This window comes from Alnus glutinosa, chromosome 10 (assembly GCF_958979055.1).
Source record: "Alnus glutinosa chromosome 10, dhAlnGlut1.1, whole genome shotgun sequence".
Taxonomy (NCBI): Eukaryota; Viridiplantae; Streptophyta; class Magnoliopsida; order Fagales; family Betulaceae; genus Alnus; species Alnus glutinosa.
Window position 1 is genome coordinate 14076986 of NC_084895.1, and position 16480 is coordinate 14093465.

At 32.9% G+C, this 16480-nt stretch overlaps 1 protein-coding gene across 2 annotated transcripts in view; it reads right to left on the minus strand.

Annotated features, from left to right (window-relative positions):
* Window positions 1–16480, minus strand: part of LOC133880576 (mRNA cap guanine-N7 methyltransferase 2-like) — a 101498-nt gene that overhangs the window by 82033 nt on the left and 2985 nt on the right. Inside the window, exons 7-10 of one of the 2 annotated variants that reach the window (XM_062319553.1) lie at window positions 16108–16176; window positions 15860–15948; window positions 15656–15753; window positions 14926–15388 (exon numbers count right to left, since the gene is read on the minus strand). In XM_062319553.1, coding sequence (XP_062175537.1) covers window positions 15248–15388; window positions 15656–15753; window positions 15860–15948; window positions 16108–16176 — 397 coding nt within the window. In that variant the 3' untranslated portion in view covers window positions 14926–15247. Of the gene's footprint in view, window positions 1–14925; window positions 15389–15655; window positions 15754–15859; window positions 15949–16107; window positions 16177–16480 lie in introns of those variants that run through there. The other variant, XM_062319554.1, reaches the window with a different exon arrangement.

Below are 16480 nucleotides of genomic sequence, written 5' to 3' on the forward strand. Positions count from 1 at the left end.
TACTTAAGGTACTATCAGGGTTCAAGGCTTCCAAGTTGGCTCTTGTTACTCACAAATCTTGTGAATTTCGATTAGTGTCTTCTCGGACATGCCAGCATCTGCCAGCGTTGAGTCAACTGCCTTCTCTCAAATATCTTCGTCTTTTGTCGTTGGAGGCTATGGAGTACATATCAGAAGACGGTGATAGCAATGAGTTCTCTTCTTCTTCAACGGTGCTAACACCATTTTTCCCGTCTCTCGAGTTTATTCGGCTCTCGTATTGCCCTAATCTCAAGGGGTGGTGGAGGAGGAGGAAGATGGATTCTTCTGTGGAGCTCAATAGTGATAGTGATAATTCCGTTGAAATAACGGAGCATCATTTACTCCCTTCCTTTCCTCGTCTCTCACAATTAACGATATGGGATTGCCCTATGTTGACTTCCATAGAGTGGATCCACAACTGCAAATCACTTCAAGTGCTTGAAATTCGTGAATGTTTGAATTTGGCGTCTCTTCCCGAAGGAATGCATACTCTAACGTCTTTGCAGAAGCTAGCAATTAAGGATTGTCCCATCTTATTGCAAAGATACAATAGAGACACAGGTAAGGATTGTGCCAAGATCGCTCACATTCCAGAGTTACATTTATGGTAACTGCCACAAGAGTGAGAAAATTCAAGCACCCATGCATGCATTTCGACTGATTCAGGTATATTACTCGTCATTTCATCTTAATCCTTCATACAACTTGAAATACCCACCTTCTTCATCTTCATTTTCTTCATTTTTCTCTCTCAGTATGTCGTGGTTGTTAAATTTTAGATGCAAAAGCAGCAGAACCCATTGAAGGGCATAGAAGAAATCGGGGACAGAGATTTAGAGCTTATAAAAATTAACTGAAGAAATGGAAAATTATTATATTTGCCTCAACTGAGGAAAAATTTAAACGCCCATGGATGATGGATCTTCGATTTATTCAGGTATTTAGGTCACCACTTTATCTTATCTTAATTCCTCAAAGAAATTTGAGTACCCACCTTCTTCACCTTCCCCTCGTTCATTTTTTTTAATCTCTCAGTATCCCTATGTTTGATACAGAAGTAGCCGAACCAATTGAAATACAGAAGAAACAAGGGTCAAAGCTTCAGAGCTGATAAAAAAAAAAAAAAAAAAAAAAAAAATCTAGGGCCCTGGATTCGTGATCCTTCACATATTAGGAGCCATTGTTAGTAAATTACTTTTTTTTTTTTTTTTTTCATTTCTTCATATATATATATATATACACAGTTGATGAGGTGATGTATTCTGGGTGCCTTATTTCTCATTGTGTTAACAGAGTGGAAATTGGCACTTGGTGAAACTGGAGCAAATATTGTGCGGAGGATTCAATCTAACAACAACACTGCGAGAACTACCTTGTTGCACGGGTATTCATTTTGGTTCAATTCTTTGTTACATATATAAGCTTCCCAAATGTCACTTTACCTACAAATAATCAATTAAAAGACTTGGCAGTTGAATAATTCCATTCTAAAATATCAATGCCTGTTTTTGGTTAATTAGCTTAGTTTGAAATAAAAGAGCAGTGACACTTTTTTTTTTTCTTCATTTCTAATAATATACAGAGTTGATGATATGATGTACTGGGTGTTTCATTTTCCATTGTGTAAGCAGAGAAAAGACTGGCACTTAGTGATATTGGATAAAATATTGTGGGGAGCGTCAAATCTGGCAACTACATTGTAAGAATTAACTTGTTGTATAGGGTATTCATTTGTCTCAATTCTCTGTTACACATAAGCTTCCAATATGTCATTCTGTCTTCAAATGATCAATTAAAAGATCTGGCACTTGAATGATTCCACTCTAAATATCAATTCCAAAAGTTTGAAATAAAAAAACACAAAATGAGATATTATGTTGGTTCACCCTTTAGAGTATAGATGTCACGATTTTAGGGATGCATTTCACTTTATGCTCTACTTTGACTGGACTTTTTGTCATCAATTCAAATAGTAATTTTCAATTAAATGGAAATTGTGTCTAAACTTTATTGTAGGATTATATTTTTTCTAACTTCTATATCAGTTAGGTTGCCTTAGTTTAAGACTATAAGTCAATGTTCAAGAGTTTCTTATTTTTCAAATGGTTTATTTTTGGCTTTTTAGAAGCTCCTACAACCCAATCTGTTATGCATCTTCAGATACAGGTGATTGGTTTTCACTTTAGCAGATGTTCCATTGTACTGATTATCATGTACAATAACGCTAGAGATCACTGACTATAGTTACTAGCAATACACACAGCGGATTAGTGATAGCCTTTCTTTGGTGAAGCTATTTTTTTTTATAGATATTAGCAACAACAAATAATGATATGCCTTTACTGCTCTAATATATAGATGGGAGTGGGCAAGACGTCATTCAGTAAGACTACTAGAATCACAGCACTAGAGTTGGTTTGAAAAGGACTCAACTCTATTGTTTATAATAGAGTTGGTTTGATATGCTCAATACATATCATTAATTGGTTTGAAAAGGATACAACACTCGATCTATTGTTTATACAGTTACATAAGTGACATCTTTTCTTAACTCTTTGTAATCAAATACCAACCCAGTTCTCTTTAGATTATTCCCTTTCATTTCAGGTATTTTGATTCTTTTTTGAAGTTTAGCTTCTTAATTTTTTTGATTCTTTATGTGGAAGCTAGATGGGAACCAAATGCTTAAACATACAAAAGAGTATGTCTTTTGTCACAGAAAGCTGCATGGTTCTACAATTATGCAGCAACTAGCAAACAATTGTGTAAGTACCTGATTCCTTATGTAATTAAATTTATATTAACAAATGGGGTTAATCAGAATAGCTTCATTTGTTTTGGATGTTATTACTTTAACTACATAAGCATGGCATTACTTTCATCTTTGAAGTGATCTTATTTTCTAAGGAAGCTTAGCGCACCTCAGAGTTATCATCTAGCCATGGACAATTAGACATATGAAATCTATGAAAAAAAATCATAAAAATCCAGAATTTTGTTGTCACAAACATAGGCTTCCTGTTGACTTGTCAGAAAGCTCTTAAATTGATTCAAAAATTGCAATTTAAACAATTGTAGATATGAAGTTGACAGCTATAACCTGGTGATTTAAACAATGCTTGGAACTCCGGTATTAAGGTAAAAAATACAGAGACGAAACCTTGCTAGGAGGGTGAAGGAAACGAAGTGTAGTTCAAAAATGAGCACGGCAAGTCATCAAGTGTGTCACAGTTGGTGATGGAGCTTTTGGAAAGACTTGCATGCTCATATCTTATACCAGCAATACCTTTCCCACGGTATGATTGATGATGTTTCATTTTGAATCATACAAATCCAGCTTTAATATGTACGATTAAGAATAAACTCAGTCTAACTATACTAGTAATTATATTATGATATCTTTTTCCTTCTTCAGATACTTATAGGATTATGTGCCCACTACGCTCAACAACTTTAGTGTCAATGTCGTGGTTGATGGTATGGCACAGTTAACCTTGGACTATGTGGCACTGCTGGTAAGTAATTGCTTCATGGGTGTAATCAATTTGCTGCTATAACTCTGTCTGAGAGAGTTTATCAAGCTTATACTTAGGTGTTCATATTATAGACTCGAAAATTGGTTAAAATTAGACATCAGCAACTTGAATTAGATATTTGGTTTTTGTTGGTTTATTTTTTCAACCACACACCCTTTACATGAATACAGGACAGGAGGATTATAACTGGCTGAGGCCTTTGAGTTACAGAGGTGCAGATGTTTTCTTGTTGGCCTTCTCTCTCATCAGCAAAGCCAGTTATGGAAATATCTCCAAGAAGGTTTTTTATCAAAACCCAATAATATTTGTTCTTAACTTCTTTAGTTAATTTATGGGTAATTTTCTAATATCAGTCTGACACATTTATTTTTTTGCTTCCAGTGAATTCCTGAACTGAGGCGTTACACCCCAAGTTTTGATTGATCATCCTGGCGCTACATCAATGATCTTGCTGTTGGCTGCTGTATGGAAATCAGGGTTGTCGACCAAAAGAGGGAGTGGGAAGATTCATATGCTAATGATATGAAGGGTGATTGAGATACAAAATGATATTTAGTCCAGATTTTCTTTTACGGGGACTCAAAGTAGTTGTTCATAATTCTTACTTGTTTTGCACCTTTGCTATATCCATTTATTGGCGTGTATTAATCATGAGGTAATTTATTGGCGTGTATTAATTTGAAATTTTTTTTTTAATTTAATCTATTAAACTAATATCTATTTCCAAAGCGAGTAATTTGAATGACATCTATTGGTTTAATGAACTGAGTTTCAGATATGTTTTTCTCAAATGTATATGGAGAAAAACTTATTTATCCTTCATTTATTCCAAATTGGGAAGTAATATATTCCATTTTATCATCCTCTTTTACATGTTTCTATTTCTATTGAAGTGAAGTGTGGTTTAGGGATAGAATCTTCTCTTCTCATCAAAGTAAACATCATCAAAGTGCCCTTTGGTGTTTTAAGAATTAGTCTTTTCTTTGAAAAAAAGTATGACTCTCTTAAATAATTTTGTATAGTTGCAAAAACAATTCCTTCCTTTTTTAAAAAAATAAAGATAAGTGGGAGCAATTCCTTCCAAAAAGCTTTGTTGTCTTCTCATAAAGAGTTTTTCTCCGATTAACAGAAGACTTTTATATATATAGTAGAGTTTTAAAAAAGTGTAACCCCGCTTTATGAGCAAATTTGTTTAATCCAAGTATAACATTTAATTTTTATTTTTTTTTAAGAATAAGTAATCAATAATATTACTAACTAAACAATAAAAGTACAAATAACGTCCCACAAAGACAAACAACACAACACAACCAGTGTAACGATCCACCCCCAATGACACAATACTGTCCGCTTTTGGCTCCCCATACCAGACTTCTCAGGAGGTCACCCATCCTGAGATTGCTCTCGCAACGGCTCGCTTAACTGCGGAGTTCTGATAGGTTCATTGCCATCACGGCTTTAAAACGCGTTGTGTCATATAGAGTGCATTTATACATATAAGCACATCCTCATTCCCAGGCGATGTGGGACGTCACAATCACCCCCCCTTGGGACCCAGCGTCCTCGCTGGCGACCCTCATGGGATCACCCCATTCTTGGCATCCCAGCGAGTGCCCGCCGGCAACCCTCTTGGGCTTGTGCACGCTCCCACCATCTCAGGCTGGGCAATAGCTCTGATACCATTTGTAACGATCCACCCCCAATGACACAATATTGTCCGCTTTTGGCTCCCCATACCAGACTTCCCAGGAGGTCACCCATCCTGAGATTGCTCTCGCAACGGCTCGCTTAACTGCGGAGTTCTGATAGGTTCATTGCCATCACGGCTTTAAAACGCGTTGTGTCATATAGAGTGCATTTATACATATAAGCACATCCTCATTCCCAGGCGATGTGGGACGTCACAATCACCCCCCCTTGGGACCCAGCGTCCTCGCTGGCGACCCTCATGGGATCACCCCATTCTTGGCATCCCAGCGAGTGCCCGCCGGCAACCCTCTTGGGCTTGTGCACGCTCCCACCATCTCAGGCTGGGCAATGGCTCTGATACCATTTGTAACGATCCACCCCCAATGACACAATACTGTCCGCTTTTGGCTCCCCATACCAGACTTCCCAGGAGGTCACCCATCCTGAGATTGCTCTCGCAACGGCTCGCTTAACTGCGGAGTTCTGATAGGTTCATTGCCATCACGGCTTTAAAACGCGTTGTGTCATATAGAGTGCATTTATACATATAAGCACATCCTCATTCCCAGGCGATGTGGGACGTCACAATCACCCCCCTTGGGACCCAGCGTCCTCGCTGGCGACCCTCATGGGATCACCCCATTCTTGGCATCCCAGCGAGTGCCCGCCGGCAACCCTCTTGGGCTTGTGCACGCTCCCACCATCTTAGGCTGGGCAATGGCTCTGATACCATTTGTAACGATCCACCCCCAATGACACAATACTGTCCGCTTTTGGCTCCCCATACCAGACTTCCCAGGAGGTCACCCATCCTGAGATTGCTCTCGCAACGGCTCACTTAACTGCGGAGTTCTGATAGGTTCATTGTCATCACGGCTTTAAAACGCGTTGTGTCATATAGAGTGCATTTATACATATAAGCACATCCTCATTCCCAGGCGATGTGGGACGTCACATCACCCATCCTGGGATTGCTCTCGCAGCGGCTCGCTTAACTGCGGAGTTCTGATAGGTTCATTGTCATCACGGCTTTAAAACGCATTGTGTCATAAAGGGTGGATCGTTACAACCAGAGCAAAAAATAAGCCTAGTTACGACAAACCGAAACCAACAAAAAGGCTGGTATTAAACCAGTACAATATCATCTACATTCCAATTAATGCTGATATTTTTTCTAGGGATTTGATTGCTGCACTACATGGGCACAACAACCCCTCACATGAGGGTGGGCCTCACACACTGGTCCCCACTCTCATGTGAAAGGGTGTTGTGCCCATGTAGTAAATCTAAGATTTTCATTTTTCCTATTCTTTTTGAATTTTCCTTTGCTTGAAATCTAGAAATGAACTTCCCAAAAATTCATCTTTAAGATCTGCTCCTCTAAAGTATTACATTTAAATTGAACAGAGTATCTGTTCAAATTGGGGAAAAAAATGAATGAATACATTGAATTGGATTTCATTAGGCGAACTATACAAACAAATGTTTAAAGCTACAATCCGATTATTAATAACAAGCTCGTAACCCGTGCTATGCACGGGATTCTTCCTTATAATTTATTTTCATAATAAAAATAAAAATAAAAATGGAAGAAGAGAAGCATAAAAAATATAGATAAAAAATGAAAACTGAAAAATACTAATATAATATAATAGTGTTATCTTTTCTGTATTACACAAAGTAATAAAAAAACTACTAAATATTGTCTATCAATTAAGCACGTTAACAATGTGCATTATACAGGGGAAAAAAATCAATAAACAATGTAAATTAAAAAAATCGTCATACCTTGTACCAAAACACAATTAATGTAAACACTCTCTCTCCGTGGTTTCCTTGAATTCAATGTAAAATTTAGAAAAAAAAAAAAAAAAAAAAAAAAAAAAAAAAAAAAAAAGAAATTTGAACAAAAAAATAATATAAATTAGGAAATAGGGACAAAAAAAATGTAAAGAAAGAACAAAATCATAGAAAATAAACTAAAAAAAAAAATGTAAAATGATAACCACTAAAATAATAGAAAATAACTATTTTTTTATATACTTTTTCTAGTTCCAAAGAAATTTATAGATATAGAAATAAACTACGGTCAAATAGATACTTTTTAATTTGACCATCATTCTTATATATAGCGTAAAAGAAACTACTTTTTCAACAGAAATAAAAAAATAGTATAAATTATCAATGCAAAAATAAGGATAGAAAATCAAATCAGAAAGACAGAAACACATAAAATAAATACAAACATATTATTTACAATTCTAATGAACACAGCCCCGACAAACTTAAAAGACAAACTAAAAAAACAAAGGCTATAGCAGTATTACAAACAAAAAGGTTCTAACAATAGCAAAAACTTTGCTCTCTTTTCTTTGAGCAGCACTCTCCGGTAATGTAAGCAACATTGCAATTTTGCATAGCCACAAACCATTACTTCTCCATATATTTTATTTGAGAAAGCGATAGATATTGGAGTGACTTTTGACATTTCCCAAAGAAAAAAAACTGACATTTGACTTTTTGAAGTTTAGTTTGTAACAGACATTTAATGGGAGGGGAAACGGTGTTTGAGTAAAAGATTTTACTTAAAGGAAGAGAGAGAGAGAGAGAGATGTAGAAATTAATGAGAATTTAATGACAACAAAATTAGATGTTTCTGTTCATTTTCTATTCAATGGAAGATATTTGATTAGGAATATTAAACGCACTGTTTATTTCACTTGAAATACATGAAGCAGTTCAATTTTACTTTTTTTTTTCTTTTTTTTCTTTTTTTTTTTTTCCAGTTTTACTTAAAAGGAAGAGAAAGATGTAGAAATTAGTGAGAATTTAATGACAAAAAAAATTTGACGTTTCTATTCATTTTTTATTCAATATAAGAGAGTTAATTAGTCATATTAAATGCACCGTTTATTTTACTTAAAATACACAGACTGGTTTAGTTTTTCTTAAATTATCAGTTTTTTACTCAAATGACCGATTCGATGTTTAAAAATTATGAATTCATGCCACGTGTCCTAATTCTAGGCCAACTCTAAGTTGGAACTTGGCTTATATATATATATATATATATATATATATATATATATATATGATATGTTAATATTTAATTAACTCTTTAGCGTTTTAAAAACATTTATATTCCTTTTGTGCACAATAATCAAAGAAAATTTTTGCCTTTTTTGGCTTTCAAAAGCAAAATAACACTTACAAAAAATAAGTGAAAATCGTAAAAATCACAAAAAAGAAAAACAAATATCCCATAAAACATTTAAATGAATTAAAACATAAGACCCTTATTTTTAGTTTAATTCATATAAATTAAAACATGTTAAAATCTTTGTTCCCATAAGTGTAGTTTAGAATGAAAATAAGTATGAAGAAGAAAAATAACAAGAAAAAAACCACAATTTTGATTATCAAAATATAAAATAGAAAATTAGCAGGAATTTTTTTTAATGTCGATGTGATATCTATTATAATCCTACATAATTCTGAACATTCGAAAAAGCAAATGAACAAAAAAAAAAAAAAATCTCATAAACATTCAAATAAAGAATTGCTCAACCACAAATTTCACAAACAAAATGGAAACATATTTAGATTTCAACCAAAAATATAAAAATACCAAAGAGTCCTACTTAAATCATTAATTGAGGAAGATAGACTACTTGTATCATTAATAGAGAGAGAGAGAGAGAGAGAGATTAAATAGACCGGTTCAATTTTATTTAAAAGACCGGTTCAATACTTAAATAACCGGTTTAGTCACTAAAAAATATGGGTTCATGCCACGTGTCACTATTCTATGACATTCTAAGGAAGAACTCGGCTTTTATATATACTAGCTTGTAACCCGTGCTATGCGCGGGATTCTTCCTTATAATTTAGTTTAATAATAATAATAATAATAAAATGGAAGAAGAGAAGCATAGAAAATAAAGATAAAAAATGAAAATTGAAAAACACTAATATAATATAATAGGGACAAAAATTTCTTATAAGCTGGTTTATAGGAAATTTTCTACGACTCACAATTAAAAAAGACACGTATCCTTTAAACATGTGAGAAGCACATATTTTTTTATTAATGCTATGTTCGTACATGCTATTTAAATAACATATGATTCTAACATGCCAAATGACACATGTCAATCTTATATGTGGATTGTAAGAAATTTCCTACAAACCGATTTGTAGGAAATTTCTGTCCATATAATAGTATTATCTTTTTTGTATTACACAAAGTAATAAAAAACTACTCAATAAACATAATACGCTAAAAAATCATCATACCCCGTACAAAAAACAACCATAGGAAACTCTCTCTCACCATCATTTTCTTGAATTTAGTGTAAATTTTACAAAAGATAAAATAAGCAATTTGAATGAAAAATAATATATTAATTACATAAAAAATAAAGAATAAATTAGAGTTTTCTTTTCCATATACTTTTCCGTTTCATATGAAACCTTCAAAATCAATATTGTTTATCAATTAAGCACGTTAACAATGTGCATTATACAGAAAAAAAAAAAATCAGTGAACAACGTAAATTAAAAAATCATCATACCTCGTACTCAAAACAATATATATATATATATGATCAATGCAAAAATAAGGATAGAAAATCAAATCAGAAAAACAGAAGCACATAAAATAAATACAAACATATTATTTACAATTCTATTGAAGACAACCTTGACAAACTTAAAAGGCAAATTAAAAAAAAAAAAAACAAAAAAGCTATAGCAATATTACAAACAAAAAGGTTCCAACAATAGCAAAAACTTTGCTCTCTTTGCTTTGAGCATCACTCTCCGGTAATGTAAACAACATTGCAGTTTTGCATAGCCACAAACCATTACTTCTCCATATATTTATTTGAGAAAGTGAGAGATATTGGAGTGACTTTTGACATTTCCCAAAGAAAAAAAAAATTGACATTTGACTTTTTGAGGTTTAGTTTGTAACGGACATTTAGTGGGAGGGGAAGCGGTGTTAAAGTAAAAGATTTTACTTAAAGGAAGAGAAATAGATAGAAATTAGTGAGGATTTAATGACAAAAAAAATTGACGTTTCTATTCATTTTTTATTCAATATAAGATAGTTAATTAGTGATATTAAATGCACAATTTATTTTACTAGAAATACACAGATCGGTTTAGTTTTACTTAAATTACCAGTTTTTTACTCAAATGGCCGGTTCAATATTTAAAAAGTATGGATTCATGTCACGTGTCCTAATTCTAGGCCAACTCTAAGTTTGAACTCGGCTTTTATATATATATGGTATATAAAACATTTAAATGAATTAATACATAAGACCCTTATTTTTAGTTTAATTCATATAAATTAAAACATGTTAAAATATTTATTCTCATAGGTGTAGTTTAGAACGAAAATAAGTATGAAGAAGAAAAATAACAAGAAGAAGACCACGATTTTGATTATCAAAATATAAAATAGAAAATTAGTATGAATTTTTTTTAATGTTGATGTGATACTTATTATATTTCAATCCTATATAATTCTGAACATTCGAAAAAACAAATGAACAAAAAAAAAATCTTATAAACATTTACAAACAAAATGGAAACATATTTAGATTTCAACCAAAAATATAAAAATATCAAAGATTCATATTTATATCATTAATTGAGAGAGAGAGGCTACTTGTATCATTAATAGAGAGAGATAGAGATTAAATAGACCAGTTATATTTAGATTTCAACCAAAAATATAAAAATACCAAAAGGTCATACTTATATCATTAATTGAGAAAGTGACTATTTGTATCATTAATAGAGAGAGAGAGAGAGAGAGAGAGAGAGATTAAATAGACCAGTTCAATTTTATTTAAAAGACCAGTTCAGTATTTAAATGACCGGTTCAGTCACTAAAAAGTATGGGTTCATGCCACGTGTCACTATTCTATGTCATTCTAAGGAAAAACTCGGCTTTTATATATGATATATGATATGGTATATAAAACATTTAAATGAATTAATACATAAGACCCTTATTTTTAGTTTAATTCATATAAATTAAAACATGTTAAAATATTTGTTCTCATAGGTGTAGTTTAGAATGAAAATAAGTATAAAGAAGAAAAATAGTAAGAAAAAAACCACGATTTTGATTATCAAAATATAAAATAGAAAATTAGTAGGAATTTTTTTTAATGTTGGTGTGATATCTATTATATTTCAATCCTATATAATTCTAAACATTCGAAAAAACAAATGAACAAAAAAAAATCTCATAAACATTCACAAACAAAATGGAAACATATTTAGATTTCAGCTAAAAATATAAAAATACCAAAGAGTCATACTTATATCATTAATTGAGAGAGAGAGGCTACTTGTATCATTAATAGAGAGAGATAGAGATTAAATAGACCAGTTATATTTAGATTTCAACCAAAAATATAAAAATACCAAAAGGTCATACTTATATCATTAATTGAGAGAGAGACTATTTGTATTATTAATAGAGAGAGAGAGAGAGATTAAATAGACCAGTTCAATTTTATTTAAAAGACCGGTTCAGTCACTAAAATGTATGGGTTCATGCCACGTGTCACTATTCTATGCCATTCTAAGGAAAAACTCGGCTTTTATATATACATATGATATATGATCATTCATGGTGTACCCAAAAATAATTTCCCAAACGACTCTCTAAATTTCATTCTCTTTCTCAATGTGCAAATCATAACTTTGACATCGAAGTGTTCTCTCACCGGCCCATCCAAGGAAGTCACTCGTGCTTGTTTTCCTTCTCTTTGCAAATGTCATCGACCTGGAGTATGATGTCCGGTCAATTGATTCTTCAATTAAAAATAAATGTATTTATTATTAAAATCGTCTTATTTAATGATCAAATTTAAATCATTAATAGCTATTCGAATAGATGCAATGGATGGACACATTGGTTCATAATAGAGACAACAACACGACATGTTCAATTTCATAGAATATAATCTGCATCGAATTATGAAACAATAAAATTCATTGACCCAATAAGCTCGATCTAGCTCAAATAACATATATTATCCATCTAAGAAAGAATCAAAATCTATTAGTTGCAATAATTCATCATCAAATAATTCTATGATCACATTTGAATAAATCATAAACACCTATTCGGGTATCTCAAAAAGTGAATATCCATAATCAAATAGGTATGGTGAAGGAACACGTACATTAAGCTGCATGCATAGATTGCTATTGATATTGTTCAATGATAGAATAAAATATTTAATATTTAAACTTAAGTAAATATAATATATTCACATGTATATTTCAAACATGTTACCGACGAAAATGTGTGAATTATTCACGAAGTTAATTTATATAATGTCCATGATCATACATATATATTGATTCAGTCACACATTCACATACATCATGCATGCATATGAAGCGAAATGCAAAATGTAAGTGTCAACTAATTCAAATAATAAATTCTAGAAAGGATTTAAGGCTTTGAAAATAATATATATATATATATATATATATATATATATATATATATATATATATATTATTAATAATCATGAGGTGTAATTCGAATTTTGCAATGAGCATATTTTCTTGATAGATTTGTTTCATCTCTGCAGAATTTCAGAATGTCCGAATCCCATCAACATCCGGACCAGGCTGCTCCACAGCAGCTGAAACTGCAATTTGTATCCCCTAAAAACAATGAGCAAAATTTCATTATCATGCATAGTATACAACCAAACTGAAAAGGAGATCAAACATCAATCATGTCTGTATGTATGTATGCAAACGACAATTCAGCCAGCAGCATTCGAAAGAACTCCCAAGTATGATCAATAAAAATATAGCAATAACATTTTTCCTTTGACAGAAATTTCCTATTATAAGACAAGACAAGGATCCTCTCTATTTAAAGGAAGTAAATATTATATATTTTATGGTTAAAATTGGTGCATAACGGTATATGTGATTTCACATTATTTAATTTTTTTTTTAAAAGATGTTTTAACATTGACTTTATTTATACGATTAAATATACAAATTTTAATTTCAAACCTTTAATGTATACTATCTATTTCATTTGAAATTAAAATAACTCTATTTTATATTAAAGTTGGCGACGTAGACGTCGAATAACAAATACTTAAAAAGCAGTAATATACGAGATAGTCGTACGGAGAAGGAAATTGGAGAGGAGCTGATTCTTTATTCAAGAGTGGCAAAAAGTAAAATGACAATTTTGTTCCTCTAAATGAAATGGAAATGATCTGATTCCTAGTCAGGTAGTTGTAAAAACGGGTGCATTCATTGTGAGTTGAATTCAAATCGCACACACGTTACAAGAAACTGGGGCTTTTACTACTGATCTTTTTCCGACAAAAATCGATGCCTCATAATTGAGTGGGATTGTGGGAACCTTTCATAATTCGCAAACTAGTCTTGTTTCTTTGCAAAAGTTACTTGAGAAATATATTTCTTATAAATACAGGTAAGGCTACAAAAAAGATTTATTGCGTATTTGCGTCATCTCAAATGTTATGTGACTTTTATAATTATCATTAAATTTAAAATTATAAATTAAAATAATTTTAAAAATCATGTGAAAAAAAAAAGAAGAAGAAGAAGAAGAAGAAGACTGTAAAAAGAGCACGAAATTGAAAGAAGGGGACAAGTTCAAACCCACCTTAATTCCACCATCCAATCCTCCGCTCCATTGTTAATCGTGCGAGTGGACGTAAAAGTCTTCTTTGAAAAGATGAATTGTTATTGAAGAACACAAAGAAGAGATAAATTGTTGATCGAATCTTTCTTAGTTTTTTTATTTTTTTTATGCATATTCCATTGAGGGTGGCGGAACTTAATAGCCGAAGGAGAGGCCAACCGTACAAGTAAAGTGGTTTTCTTTTTACAGTCTTACTAAGGAGAGTGGATTGGTGTGCGGGTCATGATACTTTCAAATTATTTGTTCGAATTTAAGAGAATTTAGGTAGATGATTGTGAAAGACCACTTATAGGAAGACTCACCTAGACCAAATAAAAATTAGACTGCCCAACCACTTATCCGGTCAAGTGAGTCTTATAAGTGGTCTCTTACAATCACATGTCTAAATTCTCTCAAATTCAGACAAATAATTTGAGAAGATTATAATCCAAAGCAAGGCACTGTTTCAATTGTTAGAACAACTCCTCACACCCTTTATCGCTATCAAATTCCTTTCCCAGCATCTTCAAAAAGGAAAAAACATTTATGAGTGGCTCTGGATGTAAACTAAATAAGGGCAGGAACGCAACCTATAAGCTGGTTTGTGTTCCAAGGAGCATGTATCTTCAAAATTACCTTTATTTTCTCATGGTTTACCAAACATCTGTTGAAATTTTTGGGAAATATAAAATATGAGAATTATTGTGGAAGTAATAGAGAGAAAAGAGAGATTAAAAATTGTAGGTAGTTCAGTGTTAGACAACTACATCTAGACTGTGTGTAAGGCACTCCCCTCACAAATTGGATAAGACTTGATTTTGTTGCGGGTGTGACCCATAAAATTGTTTGCACTTAAGAAAATTCGAACTTTAGACTTTATTGGGATGGCACAAAGTCCAAAGCCTTTACCACTTGAGTTAACCCTCATCACTTAAGCCAACCCTTCTTGAAAAATGCTTCAAATCATCAAGGAAAACATAACAGTATAGAGACAGATAATTGGGAATCGATTATGGGTTTTGGTCCTTACTGAAATGGCACCCTTGAGGTAAATGATAGAGAATGGACCAGATTTCACTAAATAGCCACAAGCTTAAAATACTCACAGCTTCTCAATGGAAAACAAAATGGAATTTAGGCCCAACATTTCACATTCATTGAGCTTTAATTCGTATATACAACCTACACATATAAATGAATTTAATCAAACTAGAATTGACCAACCCCAATACCACATCCTGGTGCTTCCCTTTGCCATCCACATCCCGCTTGCTTGTCTCCAACCAGGTCAAAGCGCCTCCGAAAAACGTAAATCTGCAGGGCCGGGACCCAAAATCCCTTTCTGGTCGTTAATCTTGCCTAGGGAAAGAGGTGGCTCTGTATGTCCACTCTTTTCATCATCTCTCCACCCAGTCCCGTGCCATTCTCTCTACAACATCAACAGAAGCCAAGCAAAGCAAATAAATAAATTATTGGAGAAATAGAAAAAGATTATCAGGCCAAGCAGACAAAACAGTTTTCTGCATCAGAAGAGCAATTCACCACATCACTACAATCAGATTGCAATAACCTCAAGATTTCCTTCTAACTCAGCTTAAAGAAGTCATTCTCGGGTTTGGATATGTGAAGAGTATGACATTATGCCTTTTACATGATGCTCTTATTATAGCCTTTGCTAAATATTAGAAATACTTGCCTCATCATGATTGTAACTACTCTCCTGCAATAAAGGGGTCATTATTGGGGGGGCAACATCTGGATCTGGCTTTTGAAATATAAAAGTCGTATAAAGACCTGTAAAAGGGAAATGCCAAAAGAACCCATTAGTAAACTGCTGAACAGGGAAGTAGCAAGTAAAGGGGAAGGTTGCGGAGTAGATGATGGAGTGTGGATGCATCACCTAACACATCATAAGATCGAGGAAGCAGTCTCCCTCTAGGATCAACAAGGTTTGGACCGGAATTCATTAGCATGCCTGCAAATTGGGCTCTTTTGGGGAGAACCAAATAAGGAGAATGAATAATAAGATTTCAACAGCAATGACAAAATACATAACATAGAGTAAATTTAAAGTGGAGGTACCATTCAGATTTTAGTTCCTTTCAGAGATTTTCAAGGAATTCAATAAGAAAAGACAAATCTGCAAACCTGTTGTCATCATAAAATTCTGTTAAGTTTTGTATTTCGACATACTCAAGACCAGCTTCTCTTGCCAACCTGAATTCATATCAGAGAAGTTGATCATTAGAACATTTCAGAGCCAACATCAAAGCTAGAGAGCATTTCAAATAATAAAACCATTTCACTAACAGCATTCCAAAGAAATATGAGAATAGCAAACAAAGGAAGCCAACTTGAAGTCTTCAAACCTAACAATTAGAAGAATCTACAACAGAGTGGAGAAGCTCAATTATATGTTGGTGATCCATAGTGGATTGTAATTAGCACCCTCCATTTTTAAACACACCCGTCCTATTCCAACCAAAGTTCTAAACTTAAATCCTGCCTAATCTGCCTCACT